This window comes from Lycorma delicatula, chromosome 7 (assembly GCF_047948215.1).
Source record: "Lycorma delicatula isolate Av1 chromosome 7, ASM4794821v1, whole genome shotgun sequence".
NCBI classification, from domain to species: domain Eukaryota; kingdom Metazoa; phylum Arthropoda; class Insecta; order Hemiptera; family Fulgoridae; genus Lycorma; species Lycorma delicatula.
The window spans coordinates 144264180-144278361 of NC_134461.1; the positions used below are offsets into that span (position 1 = coordinate 144264180).

Genomic DNA, 14182 nt, shown 5'->3' on the forward strand with positions numbered 1-14182 from the left:
ATGGCGGTGGATTAATTTATTTAAACTTATTAAAAATAAAATTTAAAGAAAAATCTAAATTCTGTATATGAATCTTTAAAATAAAAATAAAAATTCTTAAAATATACATTATATAAAAGAAAAAGTTTACATAATACCATTTTCAAGAGAAGACCAATTTCACACGTAGTTTATCTTCTCTACAGCAAGGAAGTAAAATGTTGTACACTACTAGCACCTGTTCAACTAGTCAAAAATATTTTATATTAACCACAATTAATACCAAACCGTATTAAAGAAGGAAAATAATAAAAATATAAAGATTTATTACGCAATTAAATCAATTCATTATGCAATTTATGACAAACGTGAAGCGTGGACTTGTAGGAAAGTTCAAATTTATTATACTGATTAGACTGTAGAAAACTGTTACCTAATATTACAAGGAAAATGATGACACATGTAAACGAGAATACCATTTTGTTAAGGAAAATGTAAATCATTAACATGTATCTAAGAAGAAATATTTACAAAAAAACGTTTCGGTGAGATGAACTGAATCTACGTCAATTAAAAATATTTTTTCTGATTCATGTGGAATTGTTACACGTTGCATATACAACAATAAAGTCTATTAAGTGATAAAATAATAAAATATAATTTATAAAAAAAATAAAGCACCTAATACAAAAATACATTTTTTTTCTTACTTTATGGACCCTACCTCTCCGTTATTTTGGACCAAATTTTTTCACCGATTTTTTATTTTATTTGATTCTTAAAATATCACATAGATCTAGATCTTTAGTTAACAAAAACTTCCTGTTGAATTTGATGATGTGAATAGATTTTGAGGGTTTTATAACTGACTTAAAAACAGTAGGATTTTCTCAATTCGTTCAGTTTTTTACTCCCTTGTACGAAGTAAAGGAAGTACTGCGATCGCGAAAAATTTCGGTTTTCAGATTTCAATGGAAATATCCATTTTGACCATCCCTGAATCTACTTTGACTAGTTTCGGCGTGACGTATGTACCTCGTATCTCAAAAATGATTAACCGTAGGATGTTAGACTGTTGGATTTAGAACTGTTGTAACATCTAGTTGTGCATCTCTCCTTTTGATTCCTATCAAATGGACTAAGAGTGTCCAAAAAAGCCCGAAATCAAAAGAATTGGATTTTGGACTTTTTCTTAACTGCAACAATAAGCCCTCAATGAGAGATTTTCAACGATATATCATAAGTGGTAGTTATTTTCATTGGTTCCAGAGTTATAGCCAAATGAAATTTTAATTAATGAAATATTTGGATCTTATAATAATAAGTACGGCACATCGGTTCGATTCCAACTTCATTCCCGATTTTTAAAAAAATTTAAATATTAATAATTATTAACGTCTGATTGTAAAAATAAAATAAAATAAAAAAATTGGAAAAAATCAGAAGTTATTAGCGAAATAAAATTTTATATACTTTTAAAAATGTGTATATGTACTTTAACAGGCATACAAGGAAGTCATGTAGTGTTCACATCAGATTTGATGAAACATCTGATTATTTACTATTAATTGAAAATTATAATTTAGAATCGTACTATTTTTATTTATGCATTTGTTTCAGTCTACTTGATAATAAATATCGCTATAAAATTTAGTAATAAGAAAGGGAGTCCGACAAGGATGTTCCCTATCTCCGTTACTTTTTAATCTTTACATGGAACTAGCAGTTAATGATATTAAAGAACAATTTAGATTCGGAGTAACAGTACAAGGTGAAAAGATAAAGATGCTACGATTTGCTGATGATATAGTAATTCTAGCCGAGAGTAAAAAGGATTTAGAAGAAACAATGAACGGCATAGATGAAGTCCTACGCAAGAATTATCGCATGAAAATAAACAAGAACAAAAAAAAAGTAATGAAATGTAGTAGAAATAACAAAGATGGACCACTGAATGTGAAAATAGGAGGAGAAAAGATTATGGAGGTAGAAGAATTTTGTTATTTGGGAAGTAGAATTACTAAAGATGGACGAAGCAGGAGCGATATAAAATGCCGAATAGCACAAGCTAAACGAGCCTTCAGTAAGAAATATAATTTGTTTACATCAAAAATTAATTTAAATGTCAGGAAAAGATTTTTGAAAGTGTATGTTTGGAGTGTCGCTTTATATGGAAGTGAAACTTGGACGATCGGAGTATCCGAGAAGAAAAGATTAGAAGCTTTTGAAATGTGGTGCTATAGGAGAATGTTAAAAATCAGACGGGTGGATAAAGTGACAAACGAAGAGGTATTGCGGTAAATAGATGAAGAAAGAAGCATTTGGAAAAATATAGTTAAAAGAAGAGACAGACTTATAGGCCACATACTAAGGCATCCTGGAATAGTCGCTTTAATATTGGAAGGACAGGTAGAAGGGAAAAATTGTGTAGGCAGGCCACGTTTGGAGTATGTAAAACAAATTGTTGGGGATGTAGGATGTAGAGGGTATACTGAAATGAAACGACTAGCACTAGATAGGGAATCTTGGAGAGCTGCATCAAACCAGTCAAATGACTGAAGACAAAAAAAATAAATAAATAAAATTTAGTAGCCTTCTCCTGTTTCGTTTGTGTTTTCACTTTGTTGATAGTTACATCATAATAATTTAGAAAACGTAGTATTTGATACGTATAAGACTTACATTTATTTAAAGAGCAATAAAGGTGATTTTACCTTAACCTAATATTTCAGGTAAGATTGTTGAATTAATAATTGTATAAATATTTGATATTAATAAAAACTAATATTTCAGCAATTGTGCAACTGTCCACTTTTATTAAAGAATAGGACGATCGTATCTCACTTTCAAATTAAATAAGTTTAAATGAAGTGCAGCAAAAAATGTGTATATGTAATTTAATAAGCGTACAAGGAAATCATGTAGTGACCACATCAGATATTTTATTTTTATTTCCTTGTACGAAGTAAATAAAGTATTGTAATTGCGAAAAATTTCGGTTTTCAGATTTCAACGGAAATATCCATTTTGACTAGTTTCGGCGTTACGTCTGTACGTACGTATGTACCTCGCATAACTCGAAAACGATTAGCCGTAGGATGTTGAAATTTTGGATTTAGAACTGTTGTAACATCCAGTTGTGAACCTTCCCTTTTAATTGCAATCGACTGAACCAAAAGTGTCCAAAAAAGCCGAAGAATTTTTTTACTTTTTCTTAACTGCAGTAATCAGCTCTCATTGACAGCTTTTCAAAGATATATCATAAGTGGTACACGATATATCATAACTTTGTTTGGATTACACCCATATTTACGAAGAAATATTTAATATTTTCTAATTGTTTACATTAGGTTTAATACTAGTTCAAATTTTTCAATTTGTTTTTATTTCATAAAAATCGTTTGAAAACCTTTAAATGAACAAAATACATCTAATAGAAATTCTCCATTTTTATTTCTAAAATAAGTATTTTTGTAGATTTTTAGAATATAAAAATCTACAAAACAAACGTTAAAATCCGGAAATATTATGGAGAATATTTTATGCCAAGAGGATACGACTTCAAAGAGTACATTCCAACAAAGACTTTAATAAAATGTTAAACATTTGTAGAACTATTTTATCTGCGATAAGAGAAATTCTATTTGAATGAGAGCTGACGCTCTTTAGATTTGTTTATCTCTTTATTCTTTTTTTGTCACTCATTCTATTATTTCTTTCTTCCATTAAACGTTCTATAAATCACTCGCTCTTCCGGTCATTCATAAATTCTTTTACACATACACGTGAGTATTTATGTATTTAAAATATGACACAAGAAGACAAGTATAACTATTCAATGAGATAACATAGTTTCATAACTTACAAAACTTATTCGTCATACACGCACGTAAATGTAAACATATTGATTAAAGATAACTATTATAATCGATTATCATAATAGCAACATAAATAATTCACTTATTAATACATATAAATCGTTATCTAAGAAGTTTATGCAGGCCCTTCTTCAATAAGATGCTCATGGTAAATACTTGTGTACTCATATTGCTTTTCTCAATTCAAAAATTTAAAATACGTAAATTTTTAAATACATTATCGCCTTAATATAATGATTTAAATTTTCCTTTCTTTATTTAAATCTACAAAATTTATATTTTTCAGATAAGATTTTGTAAACGATAAGAAAAAGATGTAAACGGACTGTCTGTTGTGTTTTAAACAGAAAAATACAGTGACGCAGCGTTATGGAAGAATGTTTCCACCTTCTTTTGTTGCTGGTTTAATCGAGGAAAAATGGGTTACACGATGCAGCAGAGAATATTTATTATCTCCCAATAAATTAGATGTACCAGTTATGCCCAGATTCAGAATGCTTTCGCAGAAAAATATGGTGTGGTTGCACCAAACATGTCCTCCGTAAAACGGTTGTAAGACACGTTCCAAGAGATATGAAATATGGTAGATGCAACCAAAAGTGGTCGACCGAAAGTGCTAACACCAGAAAAGTTGATCGACGTGCAAGCTGCTTATTCTGATAGTCCAAAATGTCTGTGTGACGCCTATCTAGTCAGTCTGGTCTTTCCGTTGGTACCGCCCAAACGGCATCGTCTAAGTGTTTAAAGATGCATCCGTACAGAATTCGTGTTGTTCAACTTCAGACACGTAAAATGGAAATCGTATAGCTTACTGTCAGCGGTTCATGTCATCTGTAACGCCAGATCGGGAAGAAGTCGATGACTGGTTTCGGTTTAACGAGGCACGGTTCCACCTTGATGGATAAGTGAATGCACAGAATTCACGCATTTGGTGTACGGAAAATCCACATCAGCTGCACGGACAAAAAGTGAGTATTTGGTGTGCAATATCGCGTAGGCGGCGAATCTTCATTATATTCTTTCATAACACAATGTACAGTGAGCGCTACAAACAGACGGTATAAAAATTTGTAAACACTATACCTGCAGACCGGTTAGAGTAAATGGGGTTTCAGAAGGGCGATGTTACGACTCATACAACTAGCAATCCTATGACTTTCTTGGATCAGTGTTTTCATGGACAAGTGATTTCGCAGGGGTTGTGGCCCCAACGGTCTCCTGATTTATCCCCTCCTGACTTTTTCTTGTGGAGATATCTTAAGGATGCTACTTACAAAAGCTATCCTCATACCATTCCCGAATTGTAGAGCGAAATTGAACGATGTGCCGCTGCAATTCCTCAAAAAACGTTGCAACATGTGTTTAAGAGAATGCAACATCGTATTCGATTATGTGAATCGCATAATGGAGGCACTTTCTACTGTAACTTACTCATTTTCCCATAAGGTTGCGCCACTTTTTGAACACTCTGTATTAATACGTTTTATATATCAGCATTTGTTATAACAGAAAACCTAAACGAAGTTATAGAGATTGGTTAATGCAAATATTTTAAATAAATTGTATTTACTAATTTATTTTTATTATTATTTTTTTTTTTAACGCAACAATATAATAAGCAATTTACCACGAAGCAAAATTACAAAGGATGGATGAAGTACGTCAAACAACAAATTAAAATTAGTACAAGAAAGAATTTTTTTCTAAAAAATTAGAAGTACACTATTATCAAATCTAATTTTTTTCTTTTTAAATATTCGGGTGGATTTTAGTGCTTTATGATAATGAAATGTGGACTACAGGAAAAAAAGAAATAAAAATAATATAAACCTTTGAAATATGATTTTACAGAAAGAAGTAATATCATTTGGGCCGATAAAATTTGAAACGAAAACGGGTCATAAAAAGAATAGGAGCGGCAGAATCTTGTATTGAACAGAAATAGGTCGGTTTATCAATCTATCATCGATAGTACAATTTTTGGAAAACGTGAAACAGATACATAAGGATGAAGGATATAATATATGATTTTTCATTATATTACATATTGCAGATCATATTAGGAATGGCTAAAAATGCTGCTAGAAGATAAAAAATTAATTGCCCGAGCTTTTGATGGATTGATCCATCCATTCAAAAGCATTTTCCCAAGCAGTTTCCCAAGGGAAACCGTTGTAATATATTCTATTCTCTCTTGCTGTTTTGAGCACAGGAGCATAAAAGAATGTACAGTTAATTATAATATAAAAAATTAGATTTATTAAATCCGTATTAATTATTTAAAATATAAATGAATGAATTTTAAAATAAACGCATGAAGATATTAAAATGTAAATCATAATTCAGAAGACATTGATGAAGACTATTTAAGCATATATTTATATACAAGTTGAACGGGATGCAGAAAATTCAGGGTTATTTTTAATTTTATGATTACTATTATTTAAAAATTATTCTACAGAGTAATATTGTTTCTATAATAGAACATTTTTTAATCCTATTTTAAATATACTGGTATGAAAGTTTTTTTAAATGCTTCGGTACTTTAAAAATGTCAACGAAAAAATAACAAGGCCCTTTCTAGTAAGCCGATGTATTGTGTTGAGTATACGAAAACAGTTCCATTGTCTGGTTTGATAAATGTGAATATTGTTATTTTTTAAGAATAGTGACCATTCTTTTTACAAAGATTCCAAATTCATAAATATAAATTCAAGAATAAGTTAACGTATTAAATTTACCTTTCTAGAAGATACATCGAGATTAAAATATTAGTACAGTACAAAAATTACTGAAGATCCCGTAAAGTGATTGAAGACACAAAAAAAACCATTAACCACCCTGATTTTTAAGAGGTAATGTAGACTACCTTTGAACCTGGCTGTGAAAAACATTAAACGGTCGCCATTTTGTCTTAGGTCGTCATTGTCCGAAGTTCTTTACGTTAAAACTTTGTTTTTCAATGTCCTTTAAAATAATCTACCCCCTTTCCATTCAGACTGTTTGAATCCTTAAATATCTTTTCAAATGTTAAACATAGAATAATGTTTAACATCTCATAATAATATTATGACATTTTTCAAAATTTTTAAAAGCTTGCCGTACAAAGGCAAGCTTAATATTAGCAAAGGCAAGGTAGCAACGGCAAATATTTAATATTTTTAAATATTTACAGTACAAAGTAACAAAATAGTGAAGTTTTTATTTCATTTACTTAATTAACTATTAATTTTCGACAAACGTTTTTATAAAAAATTTCTCATTCGGTCCATCTCCGATAATGCATCATTATTGCAAGGCTTTCCTCCTGTTAATTTTGAGTTTTCCAATTCTTCGATCCAAAGACCATCGAGAGATCTAACTTGGCTAAGGCTGACTACGCTTGATCTTCAGTAAGTGCTTTGACAGCTGCGTAATCTAAAGTGCTGCCTTGCATTTTATGGACGGTTGATGCCCATGATAAAATTAACGGCAGCACTCGGCGTTCAGCAGTTCCGTTGCTATACAGGGCAGGAAACTGAATGGCTTTGACTGTATTACATGAGAATCGTCTCTGCCAAAGTCTACGGTCAGGAGCCATGTGAATCATACGGAGCCAAGTGAATCGTCAGGAGCTTCTTAACATACTGCCTGCCAAAAATCATCTGTACATATATATATATATATATATATATATATATATACAATATATATATATATATATGTGTGTGTGTGTGATGAAAAAAATTTGTCAAATTCGAAACCACATAAACTCCCGTACCAAGGTTTTGGAATTTTTTCATGTCAAACGGTTATCGGATTTGTCGTCTGCGACCTCAAAAACCCGCATAGCCGTTTTGTTAACAGTCTGTAGATTTATACACACACGAGGTCTGTAAATAAAGTAATGAGACTAGTTTTTTTTTGGCAGCCAAAGTGGCAACAATGTAGAGTTACTAGTAAACGTATGGTTAAAACCCTGCAAAGCCGTTTTGCAGATTTTGCAATTTTTTACACCCGCACCCTTAATTTATTCCCCTACGGAAGGATGTTTGCAAAAGTAATGGTGGGATATTGTATTGTCACCCGAGCTTAGTATGTCAGGAAGTATGTTAAATTAAGGATGGAAGATTTGAGGACAAACATGAAAAAAAAAACATTGTGAGTTAAAGCAAGGAAAAACGAAACTTAATATGATTATATAATATTTAATATATTATATAAATTTAATGTTTTGATATGTGTATATCTAAGCCCGAAAGCTCTCATTTAGGGGAAATATTAAATGGCTGCCATTTGGGTAGGATTGATATAGCCCAGTGTTTTACATCAAAAGTTTTGTTTCCCAATGCCCTTTAAAATAATTTGTTACAACCATACACTTTGCATTCAAAATGTTTGAATTACACTTGTGGGCCAATTCAAACATTCGTGGTAGGAGTGTTGAAATCTTTTTTTTACGTTTAGATGTTGAAACGTTATTTAAGGGTTCCCATGTATATACAGAATGATTCAAAGAAACGGGAAAATTAAATAACGTTAATGAAAAATTTTTTTTAGAAAATGAATTTTATTTCATGTAATTGTACAAATGTTGCCATTTTAGGATACATACATTTTAGTTTATTTTTTAAAGATGACATCTTCCAGGTAACCTCCTCTTCTACTTAAACACTCACGAAGTCTCTTCGTTAAATTGTTCACGGTTTGACGTAACATCTCGACTGGAATTTCCGCAATTGCTTCTCGGATCTTTGCCTTCAGTTCTTCCGTTGTAGCAGGTCTACTGTGGAACACTTTGCTTTTAAGGTGACTCCACAAAAAGTAATCGCAAGCTGAGAGATCAGGCGATCTGGGAGGCCATCTAATGTCACCATTTCGTGAAATGACACGTTGTCCAAACAATCGGCGTACAGCTGCCATCGATATTCGTGCAGTATGTGACGTTGTTCCGTCTTGTTGAAACCAGGCTGTGTTAAGAATCGGTGGAAATCTGTTTTGTTGTTCCACAACAAAGGATTCAAGCACGGCTACGTAACGAGCCGACGTCACTGTAATCGCAAAACCGTTGTCATCCTCAAAAAAATAAGGGCCTATAACACCGTAAGATGACGTAGCACACCACACGTTCACTTTCTGGCTGTGCAACGGAGGCTGGTGTAGCTGCGTAGGATTTTCTTGTGCCCAGTATCTGAAATTTTGCTTGTTAACAAATCCGCTGAGGTGGAAATGCGCTTCGTCTGACATCCACAGTTCATGAACAAACTCTTCGTTATCATTTATCTTCTGAAGCATTACATTACAGAATTGTGCTCGCACAACTGCATCGTTCAGTTTCAGTTCCTGGACGATCTGCAACTTGTACGGATGGTATTGCAAGTCCTTCACTAACATTCTTCGAACGCTTGAACTATGCGATTGTAAAGATGCTGAGAGACGACGGATTGACCGATGTGGATTTCGTGTTACAGCATCTTGTAAAGCTTGAACATTCTGTGATGTACGGACGGTTCGCTCACGGCCTGGAGGTTTCTTTTTCATTGCCGATCCAATTTCCTCAAAATTAGATATCGATGTTTTAATTGCATGTGCTGATGGAACACGGTCGTGCCGTCCCAGATTAAAGTGACGGCGAAATTCTCTACGCGCTCCCTCCACACTGTCATTGTTTTTGTAAAACGCTTTGATAGCAAATGAACGTTGCGCACCAGTCCAAGGATCCATGACAACTAAATGGCAGGTTAGGTTAGAGAGGCTGGCGCCACTTATCAAGTAATCGCCCACGGCTACCAACACAACTCTCAAAATTTCCCGTTTCTTTGAATCACTCTTTATATACACGAGGTCTGTAAATAAAGTAATGAGACTAGTTTTTTTTGGCAGCCAAAGTGACAACAATGTAAAGTTACAAGTAAACGTATGGTTACATGAACAGCTGATTTATATTAGGTATTAATATTTTTAGTCTATTGTTGTCACGTAAGACGTAAACAAACTTTTCGTGAAACGAGTTTTTGTTGCACGTTACAAAAATGGGTGATACTAATTATGAGCGACGTTGTGCAATCAAGTTTTGTGTTAAACTCGGTGAGAATGCTACTGAAATGTTTTCAAAATTGAAGAGGGCGTATGGTGATGATGCTCTGTCATGAGCCCAAGTTTTTAGATGGTTTAAAGCATTTTCGGATGGCCGGGTATCAGTTGCGGACGATCCACGTTCTGGAATACCGTTCATGTCAAAAAGTGACGACAATATTGAGCGAACCAGAGACTTGATACGGTACGACCGGCGCGATTAACTGTCATAATGATTGTACAGCACTTGAATTTGAACCAAACCACAGTCCATCAAATTTTGACAAACGAATTGTACATGAAAAAAGTTTGTGCAAAATTGGTCCTAAAAATGCTGACTGTTAAACAGAAGAAAAACAACAGAGTGGAAGTGTGCCGCGATCTTCTAAGGCGAATTGAAACTAATCCTATTTTTCTAAAAATAGTTATTACTTGTGATGAATCTTGGATATTTGTTGTAAATCAAAACTATTCTAATTTATTTCTTCGATTATTGTCCATAAGGAGTTTTTTCCTACAGGACAGACTGTAAATCAATATGTCTACCGAGAAATTTTTGAAAGACTGCGTAAAGAGTTGCCCGCGTGAGACCAGCCATAAAAGACAACTGGATCCTGCATTATGACAATGCACTTTGTCACACTGCACTCTTAATTAATGAGTTTTTGGCAAAGAAAACCATTTCTTCCTATTCCCAACTTTAAAAAAAACACCTCAAAGGACACCATTTTGGAACAGTAGAAAACATTAAAAAAATTTAACTGACCATCTGAAGGAAATTCTGGTTTCTGAGTTCCAAGACTGCTATTAAGAGTGGGAAAACCGTTTAAAGCGTTATTTGGCTTTCCAAGGGAACTATTTTGAAGGTAGAAGGGTCCATGTATAATTGGATTATAAATAAAAAGTTTTTCTGAATCAGTCTCATTACTTTATTTACAGACTTCGTATATATATATATATTTTTTTTTTGCAAAATTATTGTTACAATTTTATATTGTTATAAAATGTTGTGAGCTCAAATTAAGATGTTTTTCTCTTTTAAAAACTCCTATTGCTGCAGATTTAAATACCGCAGTTTTAGAAAAAACAAACAGGATAGATACACCTCTTAATTGTTAATTTTTTTACTTCTTTGTCGATACATAATATTTTTAATAATCTTCCTTTTCTTATTGTGAACGGTCTTTCCAGAAATAAATTAAAACATTCCCCAATAAATATACTAAATAAAAATAAGCGAACTAAACTTTCATTCATTATCTTTAAGAGATTACTGTAATTATGTGTTATTTTTAAAAGCCAATAATAAATTCTTAAGTATTTATGAAGAAAAAAAACACTCGATTTTTAAAACGATATCGATGATAATTTTTCATATTATGGATTGTTTGTTATTTATTTATTATAAGTTATTAGACACATCTCATATAAAATAGTTGTTTGTGTTTTCCGGCATCATTATGTGCGTACTTTTATTACATGCAATATAAGTAAACAACAAAACTGCGCAGAATTAAAATTGTTATTATGAACGAGATTTATAAAAAAATTATTGTAAAGAGTTAACAATAAATAAATAACCGTTGAGTAAGAGGTTATTTGTAAACAAATAAATAAACCTACTTTAACAACGAAAATAATTTATGATAATTTTAATTTAAAAAATTCACGACTCGTACTTTCCCGTATTTAATCATTAACAATGCGAGTAAAGATGTAACTGATAACTGTGTTAAAATTTGTAAAATTTTAGGAAAACATAACCTTAAAAAATATTAAAAGAAAGAAAACTAAAACGAAAGAGGAAGAGTATTAAGGAATATGTAAGAACAACACAGATGCGTCTAGTTAAGAGATGAGAACTTAAAACATTTGAAAACTTCCTAAGGATGGCTTTAAAGCTTTCTGGCGTTCTAAAGGAATAACCAAAATCAAAAATATTTAACCCGAAATTTAGATCTGTTTTACTTCCTATATTAAACTACTTTTATCTTTACAGTAATTAACAAGTGATGATTGTTAGTCTTCTGTTGCGACTTTGTTTATAGTTGCCAAAAAGTTCCAAAATATCAACATCGTATTGTTCATCCACTTCATCATGATTTCCCCAAAAAGGCACTACTACTGGAGAATGCCGTCTTTTTATTAAGGTAACTTTTTTGTTTTTAATTGTAACAAGGGGTGCGCCTCCCCGATTTAGTTTTAATGTGACAAGTGAGCGGTAGGGACACATAGGCGGGGGCTGTACGGCGCCCAGCTTAACCGCTCACGCAAGATAGGAGCTCATTAGGAGCATTTAGGATAACGAGGTCGCTAATCTGTTTAGAGGCACAGTAGCCGTTTTTGGCACGGTACATTTGGTCTATGCTCTAGGGCGACCGAATGGGGTGGTGGCGGGAGAAATGCCAGTTAACCAACAATTACTACTGGAGAAAGATTACTTTGAAGGTACAGCTTGATAAGAACTCGATCCTCTTCTAAGTGGATTGTAATAGTATTAGGATACTTTGACATGTGAGTTTGTTCACTCTCATCAAAGTGATGACTGAATAATGATTTTAGTTCGAAATTTAAGCTATTCCTTTAAACACATACCTTCACGAAAATAAGTATTCGTTAATAAATAAATCACTCATAAATAACACGTAAGATTTTTGGTTATGCACCCTACCTTCCCTTTAATAACAAAAAACTATTTCAAATTTATGTAGACCTTCCTTTTATAACGGGATCGTGTATATCCATGAAAACTGACCAGTAAAATACCAAACTACAAGGGATGTCTTCTCTGCACCTCTATTGTGGAAGAAAAACGATGAGAAGATATTTCAAAAACAAGATTTGCAATAGCTCTAGCGTATATTATATGACAGGTTTCGGCTATTTAAGTTGGCAAAGCTTCATTTGAAATTTAACCCAAGTAATCTATAGTATTATATAATAGGAAGAGGGTGGTTTTTATTTGTTCCGGATAAACAAACAAAAAAAAAACTACCCATCAATCGCTACCAAATGTTTACCTATGTTTCTTGGCATAACTGAGAAGGTTTTTAGATACATTTCATCTCGAAAAATATCGGAAAAAAAGAATATATGTAACCCGCCGGGTTAGCCTAATGGTTAAACTCGTCAACGCAAAATCACCTGATTTTCGAAGTCGAGAGTTCTGAAGATCGAGTCCTTGTTAAGGCAGTTGCTTTTATACGGATTTGAATAATAACTAGATTGTGGAAACCGGTGTTCTTTGGTGGTTGGGTTTCAATTAACCACACGTCTCAGGAGTGGTCGACCTGAGTCTGTTCAGGGCTACATGTTTGCCGGTACATTTACACTTACAGCTATAGGCCTGGCAAGCCGGTAGCAGTAATTGCATTTGCCTACACACGCATACCCAGATCTGGCAGCAAGCTGATTATATATATATATATATATTATACGTATGTGTATGTGTGTATGTTCTTTTTTTTCTCTTGAAGGCATTACATTTGTACTTTTTGTTTGAAAAAAAACTATTGTCAATTACTGAACTGTTTATTTGTAATCTTTTTATTATCGTTGCTGGCGCCAGGTTTTATCAGAAGACAGACGATTCATACAGAAATTATTTTATTGACAACGTTAGGAATGGTTGGTTTAACTAACCCAACCTTGCGCTAGAATACTTTGTTTATGTCAGTTCCATACTTAAATGAATTTTTTTGAATTAGATTTTTGTTCGGTTAATTAAACTAACATCTGACATATCCGAACTACAAAAAAATAAGTTTGTCATATTACACCTTAGCTGATGAGTTTACAGTCTAATAATTCACTCCATATTAATATTAATAAATGTTAAGGATGATTTTATTTCATATCTTATTATTTATTTTTCTATTACCCGCGTAATAGCATTTCATTATTCATAATTGTCTACATAAATATGCAAGTGAAATACTCTTTTTTGCAAAAAAAAAATTGCTGAATTACTTTTTTCGTAATTCAACTTTTCACTCCGTAAAAGCACAGAAAACAAAATTATAAAAATATGTCCTATTGACTCCATAATGATCGTGTCTCATTGTTCTCACCGATTTTGGAATATGACCACTTTTGGGGCAATGGCTTTACAGTTACTGAGTTCTTTTTCCAAAACATCTACTCATATTATAAATAGGATAATAGTATTTAAGTACCTATTTAAATAATTGTAATTTTTTAAATAAATAATTTAAAACTGATATTTTTGTTTCTATAAGCTTAATTAAAAGATGTACGTATTAATAAAATGT

The 14182-nt window shown here is 32.4% G+C and overlaps 1 protein-coding gene across 3 annotated transcripts in view; it reads right to left on the reverse strand.

Moving 5' to 3' along the window:
• The window catches only part of LOC142327298 (death-associated inhibitor of apoptosis 1-like), a 127484-nt gene that overhangs the window by 69927 nt on the left and 43375 nt on the right, over positions 1-14182 (reverse strand). Inside the window, exon 1 of one of the 3 annotated variants that reach the window (XM_075370211.1) lies at positions 138-159. The exons of the other annotated variants lie outside the window; for them this stretch is intronic. Coding sequence (XP_075226326.1) covers positions 138-140 — 3 coding nt within the window. The 5' untranslated portion in view covers positions 141-159. Of the gene's footprint in view, positions 1-137; positions 160-14182 lie in introns of those variants that run through there. 3 annotated transcript variants of the gene reach the window in all.